At 44.5% G+C, this 13,153-nt stretch overlaps 1 protein-coding gene and 1 pseudogene across 1 annotated transcript; both read right to left on the reverse strand.

Moving 5' to 3' along the window:
- Positions 1-5,313: 5,313 nt before the first annotated feature.
- On the reverse strand, positions 5,314-6,282 carry LOC106373584. Its single transcript, XM_013813740.1, has one exon. The coding sequence runs from the start codon at positions 6,280-6,282 to the stop codon at positions 5,314-5,316; it is 969 nt and encodes a 322-aa protein (XP_013669194.1).
- A 1,578-nt stretch (positions 6,283-7,860) lies between these two features.
- Positions 7,861-13,153, reverse strand: part of LOC106441591 — a 54,489-nt pseudogene continuing 49,196 nt past the window's right edge.

Raw genomic sequence — 13,153 nt, forward strand, 5'->3', positions numbered from 1 at the left:
ACACCAGCATGAAGATCAGGACGTCCCGAACATTTCAACCGAGGTTCACTTGTTCGACCGTGTTGGCCAGACTGACCGAGCCATGTACCAGATCGACCCGCGTGCGTCCGGAATGGAACTTCAGCTGGAACCATGACCAGGCGACCGAATTGACCGTACCGGAGCTCATTTTTCGCGATAAACTCGACAAGCTAAAACTGATGGTCAAGCCAGAATCACTTAGGACGAGCCAATTCCGATTCAGACCACAGCTTCTCTCTCTTGGCCCGTTTGGCTCATACCGCATGCACCGGCGACCGTTCTGATGATCTTGCTTCCTTGTTCGATCCAATGTTGGACTTCTCTTTTGGATATTTCTCAAAGGCAAGGATCCTTAAGCTTTCTGAAGACTTGGGCCATGCTGGAACACAACTTGTCTGATCAGAACGTCCTGCGGCCCTTACTGATTGTCTCGCGGCCCTTGCTGATCTTCCCGTGCACGTACTGATCCTTACCGCATTGGACACAGTCAATTCGGATGAACCTGGATAGTAGCCGAACAGTCATCTTGACTAGTCTTCTCCATTTTATGTGCCTTGACCAGATATAGTCAAATTTATCTTTCTTGTGTCTTGTTTTCCAACAATTCTCATTATTGTATTTGACTACAAAACTCTATAAGTATGTAACTTCTTCCTTATGAAATAACAATCGAATTTCTTATTCTTATTTGAGTTTATACTCTTTGTTCTTTAATTAGAACACTTCTCGTTTTCTTGGTGTGGTTAGCTCCAAGTTGACACCTCTTTCTCGTTGGACTTGTGCGTCATATCAAGCAACGGATCCAGTTTGCTCCTTTAATGGACCGGTGCGTCATATCCGGCAACAAAGTAGTTCGGGAATATCAGCAGCCCTTCCGCAACTGTTGTGCGACCCATCATTCCATCAGTTCTCCACTCGGAGTTTATATCCAATCCTTAACGGTAGAGTGATCCGTTCCTAGGGTCCTTCACCATCCATGTCAGAGATTTGTCCTTGGCAGGCGTCGAGGGAGGGACGAGCAAGGTCGGCGAAGCGCCTCTGTCCCCGCTAGCCGAAGGGACCACGCTTCCCGTCCGTGGGGCAGGGATGGTGGATGCGGATGGAGACTTTGACGCGGTCCTTGCGGGCCTAAATTCCGAGTGCGTTCTTCCATCTTGTTCTGGTGAGCCGGAGGGTCAGGATCCCATAGCCGAGGATGCCGGAGGAAGCGTGGCTCTGAACCCAAGAGAGGTGATTGGCGAAGGTGAGGCTCTGCGTGCGAAGGATGATTGAGTTTGCAGTCTCGAGTGAGACCTTTGTTTTTATGTTTTTGTACCGGCCAAGTGTGGCCGTGTTTTTATCTTGGGACTGGCCGCTTGTGGCTTTGAATCCCCGTGGCTTCTGCGACTTTTAAATTAAACTTTGTTTTTGTGTTTTTAGGACCTTATCGAGTATTTATATGGGTGGAGGGAAGTCTACGAGTTGTCATCTCGTAGGCTAACTCTGGGTGAACTGCTATATTCGTGATCTGTTTCGAGAGTTTTCCGTAGTGTGAAAACTTGCGAAATTTCTGAAGATGCACGAATATTAGCCAAGAGAAAATTTTTGGAATTTCGTATCAAGGTGTTTGATACTATGCCTAGAGATGTTAGAGACCAGTGTGCTGGGTTTGGGGTAAGATCTACGTCTAATCACGGCTTTAGGGGTGCGATGACTACTTCGACTTACGTTTCCCGAAAAGTCCCGCTTTAAAGTCCACAAAATGTTCTCGGCTTACGGGACTTGTATGGTAGGAATCGAGCATCTCTTAGAGAAAAAAATTTAAATCTCCCGAAAGTGCTGACCAAAATTTCAGATTTTTTATATAGCGCTATTACCCTTGTTTCGGGTGTACGAGAGCTATCTCTATGAGATGGCTTAGTCTGTTTAGGACGTTGAGAATTTGTTGTGATCAGCAACAAACTTATCGATATTACCGTTTTAGATTCTTCGCGAAGGATACATGTTAAGAAGGAGTGTGTGTTTTATAGTCATGGATGGACTGATTTAAAGCGAGTGTTCCCTTTCAGAAAGGTTTTGACGAAAAAGAATCCTTTGGGCGTTAGCGACGTCTCAATTTTCCGAAGGTCGAATTTTTATGTCGTTTTTTCAAGTGATGGAGTGTTCTGATGACATTCGGATTTTGGGATGTTTTCGGCTGCGTTAAAAAGAAGTTTCAAAAATATCGAGTCTGGGATCGGATTTTTCTTTTTGGGAGTATACGAGTATACGTATACGTACCTACTCCCCCCCCCCTTTTTAATGAGGGGGGACAGCTGATCTCGTCGTATGACGAATTGCCTACGTACCCTCTTCGGGGATCAAGCTGTCTCGTAGTTCGGTGCGAAATGTTGCTTAGTTGTAGCTATTCTTGAGGTTCATAGCATTCCAAGTTCTTAGAATTTTGACGTCATGGATATTTGCGATTTCGTACGCGCTTGGTCTGGCTACTTTTATGATTTTGTAAGGTCCTTCCCAGTTGGTTCCGAGTTTTCCTGCATTCCGCTTGGCGGTGTTTTGGAAAACTTTTCGTAAGCTAAGTCGCCTTCTTTGAATTTGCAGCTGCGTACGTTAGTGTTGTAGTACTTTGCAGCCGCCTATTGATAGTTTTGAATTCGTATAAGGGCCTGGTCCCATCGTTCGTTGATAAGATCGAGCTCATCCAGCAACATTAGATTGTTTGAATCTTCTCGTTCTGGGAGTAATCTTCTGCGTACTCCAGGAAATTCGACATCCGCTGGGATCATACATTCGCTTCCGTAAACGAGAGTGAACGGAGTTTCTCCAGTTTTGTGTCTCAGAGTTGTGCGATGTGACCATAAGACTCCTTCGAGTTCTTCGGCCCATCTACCCTTTTTGGCGTCCAACCGTTTCCTAAGCCCATCGAGGATGGTTTTGTCAATTGTTTCGGCTTGGCCGTTGCATTGTGGGTATCTAGGAGTCGATTTGGTCAGTCGTATCTTCCACTTTTCGCAGAAGGCCTCAAATCTGGTTGATATAAATTGGGATCCTTTGTCCGTTACGATTTCGTATGGGACACTGTGTCTGCAGACGATGTTTCTCCACATGAAGCTTTCGACTTGGGCGTCTTTGATGCTTGCGTAGGAGTCAGATTCGACCCATTTTGAGAAGAAATCCGTCAAAGCTAACAAGAACCGTTTTTGCTTTGACCTGTGCATGGGTCCGACTATGTCCATCGACCATCGCATGAAAGGATATGATGTCGAGATTGACGAGAGAACCTCTATCGGCTGATGGATAGTAGGAGCATGCCTCTGACATTTTTCGCATTTTCGCGCAAAGTTCTCGCAATCATTGATCATCGTTGGCCAATAGTGTTTGTGGCGTTTGATTTTGACTGCAAGGGATCTTCCGCCAGAATGGTTTCCGCATGATCCAGAGTGGACTTCTTCCATTATCCTTCGTGCTTTCTCTCCTTCTACGCAGGTTATGAGTGGCCCGGAAAATCTCCACTTGTAGAGTTCTCCGTCGAGCAACACGTATCGCACGGATGTGGTCTTAATCTTTCGGGCTGCCCATTTATCTGTTGGGAGTTTCCTGTCGGCGATGTACGCGAGGATTGTTTTTGTCCAAGGTTTGTTGAATCCATACTCGGACTGCTCTGGATCCTTCGTTGCATGGACATCGACTTCGTCGGGATCACCGTCGGGTGAATCGATTAAGTTTATAATGACAGGCGGCCCGATGCTAGGATGCTCTATGAACTCTACAGGAATTACCCTGCTCAGACCTGGATCTGAATTAGACGCCAAGGCGGTTAGGGCGTCGGCCAGTGCGTATTCGGCCCGAGGAATTCGGGTGAGAGCGAAATGATCGAAACTTTTAGCAAAGTTTTGAATAAGTTTTAAGTAGGCATCCATTCTCTCGTCCCTTTCTTCGTATTCCCCGATTTATTTGCTTTCCACAAGTTGGGAATCGCAATAAGAGTGAATGTTGCGTATCTTTAGGCCGTGAGCCAATCGTAAGCCTGTGATTAGGGCTTCGTACTCGACTTTATTGTTTGAGGCGTGGAATACTAGTCGGAATGATTGTTCCAGCACTTCCCCAATTGGCGACGTGAGTTTGATCCCGATTCCAGAGCCCTATTTGGATGAGGATCCATCGACGTGGAGGGTCCAGGTCGAATCGGGTTCATAGTTTGTCGTGTACCCTGTAGGGAGTTCTACTAAGAAATCGGCGAGTACTTTTGATTTTACGCAAGCTTTTGCTCGGCACTCGATGTCGTATTCGCTCAGCTCGATTGCCCATTTTGCTAACCTACCGGATTGATTGGGGCTATTCAGGATCGTCTGCAGTGGGAATGATGTGAGCACTACGACTGTATGGGACTAGAAATACGGCCTCAGCTTTCATGCTGACATTACGACCGCAAGCGCCAGTTTTTCAAGCATCGGATAACCTGTTTATGCGTCGAGCAAAGTTTTGCTTACGTAAAAGATGGGCCTTTTCTCGTTGTGTTCTTCTCGGATGAGGACGCCGCTTACAGCCGTGACTAATACTGCGATGTACAGGAACAGTGGTTCCCCTTCTACGGGGTTTGCAAGCACCGGGGGAGTGGCCAAGTAGTGTTTCAGCTTTTGGAAAGCTTTTTCGCACTCTTCGGTCCACTCGAATTGCTTATTCCCTTTCAAGGTGTCGGAGAAAGGCAAACACTTATTCGTTGACCGCGAGATAAAGCGGTTGAGCGCTGCGACTCCCCCGGTTAATATCTGTACCTCTCGCTTCGTTCTCGGTAATGCCATTTTGATTAGCGCGGTGATCTGTTTAGGGTTGGCCTCGATTCTTCGGATGGTAACGAGATACCCCAGGAATTCTCTCGACGTTACTGCAAACCGACACTTAGCGAGGTTAAGTTTCATATTGTGCATGTTTAGCCTTTCGAAGCATTCTTGGAGGTGAGTGATATCATCCTGCTCTTCGAGGGATTTCACGAGCATGTCATCAATGTACACCTCCATTTTTTTTCCGAGTTGTTCGGAGAACATACGGTTGACGAGTCGTTGATAAGTTGCGCCAGCATTCTTAAGCCCAAACGGCATAACCCTGTAGCAGTAAGTGTCACGGTCAGTAATGAATGCGGTTTTCTCTTGATCGTTAGGGTTCATCATGATTTGATTATACTCGGAGAATGTGTCCATGAAGGATAAGAGTTTGTTCCCTGCCGTTCCTTCGACTAATTAATTGATGTGCGGCAGTGGGAAGCTATCCTTTTGGACATGCCTTATTGAGATCGGTGAAATCGACGTACACTCACTACTTTCCGTTTTTCTTTTTCACAACGACCGGGTTAGCGAGCCAGTCGGGATACCTCACCTCTGTTTTGGATCCGACTTTGAGGAGTTTTTCGACCTCATTGTTCACCGCACATGCGCGTTTGGGGCCCAACTTTCGTCTCTTTTGTTTGACAGGTTTGAAAGTCGGGTCTACGTTCAGCTCGTGACATGTGACCTTGATGTCAATCCCCGGCATATCCTCTGCGGCCCATGCGAACGTGTGCAAGTTCTTTTTTAGATACTCACTTAGGTTCGCGCCGATTTCCACGCAGCAATCTGGGAATGTTTCGTCTAAGCATACCGAGATTATGGGCTTGCAGGTCCGCTCGCGTTTCGCTTCCAAAGCTTCAGCCACTCGTGAGTGGCAAAAGATTTCAGTTTTATCTTGTTGTAGGGCGTTGTCAACGACATACGATTTCTTTTTCTTTTGAGGCGGAAACTCGGCCAATGGGTTTTTTCGTTTCAATTCTGCAGGGAAGCAGACTCGTGAGATTCTCCGATCTCCCCAGTTGGTCTCGGTCCCGCGAGGGGTTGGGAATTTGAGACACATGTGGTATGTTGACGGGATTGCTTGCATGGAATTCAGCCATGGAGTTCCTACGATCGCGTTATACGATGTGGGTCGATCGATGACCCAAAACTCCACGATTTTCGTCATGCTGTCGGCCTTAACCAAGAGGTTGATTGTGCCGAGAGTCATGGTAGCTTCCCCCGAGAGTCCTACTATTGGATTTGGATCTTCCGCAATTTCGGATGGATTGATTTTCATTCTTTCGAGGGTGTTTTTGAAGATGATATCAGCCGAGCTTCCGGTGTCGACCAATATCCTTGCGACATCGATATTCTGGATTGTCAGCTCGACGATAAGGAGATCGTAGAGAGGTTTGATCGGATCGATCGTTGCTCTTTCCTTGAAGGAGATGACATTGCTACCCGTTTGATTAGGCATATCGTGCCTCAGTCGTTCGGTGATTTTTGAGTTCGAGAATCCGATCCCCCCTCCTTCCAGAGCCAATTTGTGGGAATCGAAATTCGCACTGTCGATTTTTCGTAAAATAACGAAAGTTAGGAAAACCTTAATTCTGCAGAGGTCCCGGATTATCTGTGAAATCACACGAAGAACAAAAGAGAAAAAGATAACAGAATATTGAAAGTAAGTTGCACAGTGGCGTATTTTTGATTGATAAAAGAACAAGGTTACAGTATTTCCGAGAGACAAGACGGACAGAGTTTCGCTAGCCAAGTTAATCGCAGAACAAGACTGAAAAGAATCTAAGGTAAAATCTAGCCGCCTAAAGTCTAAGTTTTCCTAAGCTAGCCGAGTTTCTCTCTAGGTCTCTCGTCTCCCCTTTGCTTCTGGCTTTAGCTCCCTTTATATATGCCTTCTAAGTCGGTTTCTGCTTCCCTTTTTGGCCCCTGGGTCGAGTTTATCGCTTCGCGGATATATTCCTTTTCTTTTCGATCTCCGTCTTTATCTTGGAAACTTGATATTTATCTTCCTATTTCGTGGCATTTATCTTCTTCTGCAAGTAAAGATAGACCGTCATAGCATCGTTGGGCTCGATTTCGTTACGAAGTCGTAAGTGGGCCCTTAGTCGTGTTCTAGGCCTCTTTGGGCCGTTTTCCGACTAAAGCGTTTTTACGATTTCTTCGAAAGAACGTTTCTTGATGCGACGTTGATTTGCCGAGAAAGTTCACACTTTTTCTATTGTTTGACGAGTGTGGTGTTAAGTTATCCGTCGTCGCTTATACGAGAGCTATGAACTTTATTCAAGAAAACGAGTCCTCATGGTTCTTATTGTAAAGCTCAATGGTAACTCCGATCGATACGAAACGAGGGATTGATCCGCCAAGGCTCGGTGAAAGGCATGAGGTCTAGTCTACGACAATAGGAGTTGGTCCAACTCGCCAAATGGATGAGTTGGACGGTGTGATCGGTCCAACTCGCCAAATGGATGACTTGGATGGCGTGATCGGTCCAACTCGCCCATTTGGCGAGTTGGAGTGCTCGTCCGATTCCGAGATCCATTTCTCTCGATTCTTTTCGCTTCGAGAACTTTTGTCGAGAGTATGTTGAGAAAGCCTTCGTACAGACAAGCAACTTTTAGACGTTGATTTCGAGGTAACCGTTTTTGACCCCAACAAATACCGGTCTAAAGAGGAACCGGGTCACGGTCGTTACAATAACCTTATGAGGTTATTGAACCCGGGCATCAATCAATAGCAGACATAAAACACTTGATGACACAAACAAACAAACGATAAAAGTATCAAACCAAGTTGGCTAGAGCATTATATCACAACAAGAAGAAGACACGAACAGATACTATTAACTAATGTTTACCGAAGCTCAAACAATCAAAATTTGTAAAAAAAGAAAATGTAACTTTTTCAGGGAAACAAAGTTTCTGCAATAATCAGAACAAAGCAAACAAATTGAAAAAGATTTAAAAGACGTAAAGAGTTTTCCAGATTTCGAACTAGACTATTTTATATATTTTTGATAAAAATTGTATTATGAATCATTTTATCTAGAGAGGCTTGTAAAGCTTCGAAGTTTAGCTACTAGTCCAGATTCCCACAAAGCATGCAATATCTCTTGACCCATCTGAAAGCGATGCATGGTTAATACAAGAGCATGAGCAACTCCCGCAATGATAAACAAACCGCCCAACTCATGAATAGTATATAGTGAATAGTGAAGCGGCTAGATACTCGTCATCAACATCAGCGTCGGAATGTGAACTCATTGAGTCCAGTTTTTGAAACCATCTTCTCTCCATGTTTTTCAATGTTCCTAATGACCTTAGTTTAACAGTTTTTGAAACCATTTAGGAACCAAAGCTGAACCTTTTTGGAACATCTAGAATTCAAAGATAAATTAGTAAAGAGTAAACCAATAAGGACAAAAAAGTAGAGTTTTGACAAGAGTCACATACAAATCCAAAGCCATTTGTAGTAGCATCTCTAGCTACCATTGCAAAAATATCCGGATACTGTACGAGGAGAATATTAAGATACGGTATTTCTTCGACAACATAACTTAGAGTCCCGTCCCGCAGAGATTGAGCATAGGCCTCAACCATATATATGGATTTGTGCTTTACATTTTTTATGATTGGAGGGCCGAAACCCGCATGGGGTATGGGGATCTAATTGTATGCAAGAAATGGTCGTGGTTGATGTCAAGTTGGCGTTGTAACTTGAAGTCAATATCAACACAACAGAAACCCAAATTATAACTAAAAATCTTGACGAGAATCGTTGTCAGCTTCTCTCCTGGCAAAAATGTGCCTTGTTAGAGTAAAAATAAAAAAGAAGAACATTAAAATAAACACACACACATATTGAATCCTAGATCCGGTAATCAGATTTAGCGATCTCAAGACAAACAGTGAGTGATATCTAAGGACTAAAAGGTTTCGTTTATTGAAGTGTTTAAGCTAGAAATGTCGAAAAGGAAAAGATACAAAAGAAATGAACTCATCGTCAAAATGACTAACTCGTCGTCCGTAACATTTTCTATGTGTTCTTTTCTCTCTTTTTCTCCGAGATTTTCTTGTGTTCTTCTTTCTTCTTCTTTCTCCTTTTTATACGCCTTCTTTCCTTTTATCACGTCCACTTCATCATTATGGCTTTCTGACATCAAACAGTACTTCGGTAGGGTTGTTTACAGCTACGTTCCTCGCCGTAATAGGATGTAATCACTCTTCTCTCCCAACACTCATTTGTGTGTGTCAGTCAGCTCTGACGAGCAGGTAACCAGACCGATCCTTGGCGGGTTTTTCTGGGCTCTCTTCCTTTTTTCTGTTTTAAATGGACCGAGTCGACTATTGGGCCTTGGTCAAGGCCCATATCCAACAATAGTCCACCCCCGAGTCCGTCGAGTTTTTGAGTTCAAGGGAGTGTAGTGAAGATTTGCGGGGATAGTTGACTCGGTGTCTGTGCTGGAACGCTTTTTGTGGCATGATTTGATTGGATATCCTCGTGTTTCGTGAAACAACGTCAGTGAAGCGTCGCGTCCTTTTGAATGATGATGCTTTCTACTGCTATAAATTCTCAGCGCTGGCTCTATAGACCAAGTAATTTTTTCTTTGTCTTGAGTTCTTCTTTTATTTGTTATCTCTCCCTTTGTTATCTTTTGGACATGAGTTTTGCGTCTTTAGTAATGAGAATCAAATCCAGTCTTTCACTGAGTCCATTGATGATAACATTTTGATCATACATCGAGAGATCCCTCGCCACGACGGGTCTGGTTTTCTTCGCCGGAGCGTTCAGACGACTCCGGTGTCTGAGCGAAGTTCTGGTAAGGCTTTAGTTTCTCATATTGTTGATGAAGACATTGTCGAACTTGACGATGAAGATGGTTACGATGATTACACAGAGAATCCTCCAGGAGGGGGTGACCGTTTGACCAGGCTTCCCTAGATTTTAATGGAATCGGCTCTTGAAGGGATTGCCAGGGTTTGTTGTTTTCCACCGGAACTGGTAATGCGTATTCCGACTGCCGATGAGAGGCCGTGGACTCCTCCTCCTGGATGGATATGTTTGTATGAATCATTCTTTACTCACTCCCGTCTTTGGTTTCTTTTCCCGCTCTTACTGACGTTGTATGCCGATGCTAGAGATATTGCTTTGATCTAGTTCACTCCGGCTGCTATGAGGTCGGTGTCGATATCGACCCTAGCTTCTTTGAGGAGTTGGCGAACATCAGCAAGAATCCGAGGACTTTTCATACTTTTTATATAAACATCAAGTCACAAACAAGGCGCACCAGTGGTTTCAACGTTATTTCTTTGTTTGGATCGACATTTCTTCTGTTGCCGACCCTGGTGCTGCTTTGAGGAGCACGTGGAATCCTTCGCCAAGTAAGTTTTTCGTTCTTTCCATATGTCGATTATGCGTTCCGCTGGAGGTATTGATTGCATGCTTTGGGGTTCTTTCAGATCGCCATCCTATCTTGTTACCTCCTCCGGGGAATGTTTCTGCTGGTGTGGAGAAGATATAGAGATTGGTCGTGCAGCAATGGTCTCAATAGAGATTCCCCGTATAACGGCTGGTGAGTATATCTTCGTGTTTTTTACAGTATTTATGGAATTTCCTGATTGCGGTTTTTTATGTTCGTCTTTTTAGTCGATTGGGGAGGTGGCGCTGATAGTCGCGGACGCTCGAGTCACCGGGCGGAATTTCAATACCCCCAATCGAATTCTCCTTCTCCGATGCCATCTCGGAGTGACGCGGCGTGCACTCCCTCAGATCGGGTCGGGGAGTTCATCGGGAGATCCCTTCGTACGCTGATCTTCCTGATAGTGTGGCGGTTGGTTCTTCTCATGGAGGAAACAGGGGCGTTGCCAAGTCCAGCCCCTCGAATTGTGATGTGGAGTCGGAAAGGGTGGTTGGTAGGTAAAGTGGTTTAAGCCCGACTACTCCCTTGGGAGGGGAGTCGGCTTGTGATGGTAATTCTCTTCCTCCAACTGTACCGTCGGTGGACCGACCTTCGTTTATGGCGGATGCTATTCATTCTTCATCGGGTCGGGGAGGTTATCGAGGTTCAGATTCTTTGAAACGTCATCTCGATGATGTTATCCCCGAGGAGGCTGCTGGTAAGAAGCCGCGAAAGGATCCATATGATCGGGTATTTCGTTACAATGGTGATACTCCTTTTGTCAACGACGAGCGTACCTGTGCCGAGTATTATTGCGGTGCGATGAATCCTTTTTTCGATATTATGCGGACGATCTGGTTCATGCTCAGGAATTCAAGGACATGGCTCGCGCTTATGCCCAAGTTTTCATTTTTTCTTCTACTATCTTTTTGCCTAGTTGAGTTTTTTTTTTGGGTGGTTGACTTATATTTCCCTCTTGATTAGTCGAAGGCCCACTTGGTTTGTCTCATCTATCTTTACGAGAAAGATTTGAATAAGGCCAGGGCCAAGTTGGAAACCATGTTTTCTGAGAAACAAACCAGGGATGATAAGATAAAGGAGCTCGAGGTGGTTGCTAAGGAGTTTGCTTCTGCTGTTGAGACTGCGACTGCCAGGGCAGAATCTCTTCAGGCCAATCTTTTCGCATCGATCAGTCGGGAGGCTATCTTGCGGGCTCAGGTAGGCGATCAGCAGAATAGCCTTGGTGCAAGGATTACTTATCTTGAGCGAAGTCGTGACGATTACGTGGCGCAGGAGGTGGCAAGGGCTGTTCGAGCGGCGATTGCGAAATATCGGGGGTGAGAGGGTGAAGGAGTACTTGGCTGATCAAAAGCGGGTCAAGAAGCTTGTTTTCATCGAGAACCAGATGACCGCGATCATTCAACAAAGAAAGACCTTGACCACGTTAACTAGTACGCTCACAAAAAAATGGATTGGTGGCTGCTTTTTATTTGTGTTAAAGATGAATTTCTCTAACTTATTATGTCTAACTTAGTTGGGGTATCTTTTTAGAATTTGTCTCGATATTTATTCCATATAGCCAATAGAAATTGAACCTTGTTGTAAAACTAGAGAATAGAATCTATGTTTTTGTATTATTCATAAACATAAGGAGCCATTTATATATAGGGAATTACACCGTCATAGAATAATGGAAATATTAAAGAAAGGAAATACAAATATGTAAAGAGTATAAATCATAATCTAATAAGGAAAAGGCAAGATGCCGATTCTCTCTCTCTCTCTCTCCTCACGGTCGACTCTCTCTCTCTCTCTAGCATTGGGCCGGTTATGTACCGGGCCGGTTATGGACATCTACAATATGATTTATAACACTCCCCCTTAGGTGCCATAACCATACAGAGATTGTAATACGCTTTAGATGTTGCCTCATTAAAACCTTACCAGGAAAACCCAGTGGGACAAAACCATGGTGAAGGAAAAAGAGTACAACACGTATTACTCCCCCTGTTCTGAACAACTCGCGGCTGGCCTCATGAACAGCCAAGATCTCCGAATGGTTTGAAGATGTGGCCGCGATCATCTGCTTCATGGAACGCCATGATATGGCCGTTCCACCATGTGTGAAAACATAACCTGTCTGTGATCGAGCATTGTGTGGATCCGAAAGATAACCTGCATCAGCAAAATCAACTAAACCTTCTTTGTTTTGGTTAGTATAGAATAAACCCAAGTCTTTCGTTCCTTGCAGGTAGCGAAGAACATGTTTAATCCCGTTCCAATGCCTTTGGGTTGGACAAGAGCATCTAGACAATACATTCACGGAAAAACATATATCTGGTCGTGTGACTAGCCAGATACATCAAAGCTCCTATGGCACTGAGATATGGCACTTCGGGACCAAGGACATCTTTATCGTCCATCTTAGGACGGAACGGATCATTGTCCAGGCCAAGGGAACGGATCAGTTTCCAGGCCGAGGGACCTCACGACCATGGGGCTAGATAATGGGTGAGACTCGGCCATGTTGAATCTCTTGAGTACTTTTCTGTATATGCCATTTGATGCACAAGGATTCCATCTCTTATGTACTCAAGCTGTAATCCCAAACAAAACATTGTTTTTTTTTTAAGATCTTTCATCTCAAATTCATTCTTAAGATATTCAACTGTTTGGGAAATCTCTCCAGAGGTTCCTAGCATATTTAAATCATCAACATACACTGCTATAATCACAAAGCCCTGGCTGAATTTCATTATAAAGATACAAGGGCAGATCGGATCATTCTTGTTTCCTTCTCTCTCTAGGTACTCACTTAACCTATATACCACATTCGGCCTGATTGTTTCAATCCATAAAGTGACTTATTCAACTTTATACAGTGTTGTTCTCGAGTACTCGATTTGTTTTTCAACTCTATACCCTCTGGTACTTT

The sequence above is a fragment of the Brassica napus genome, chromosome C1 (assembly GCF_020379485.1).
Source record: "Brassica napus cultivar Da-Ae chromosome C1, Da-Ae, whole genome shotgun sequence".
NCBI classification, from domain to species: domain Eukaryota; kingdom Viridiplantae; phylum Streptophyta; class Magnoliopsida; order Brassicales; family Brassicaceae; genus Brassica; species Brassica napus.

Bases quoted from the DNA above. Each gene is read 5' to 3' on its own strand.
- LOC106373584 (XM_013813740.1), bottom strand. From the start codon at position 6,282: ATGCCTAATCAAACGGGTAGCAATGTCATCTCCTTCAAGGAAAGAGCA.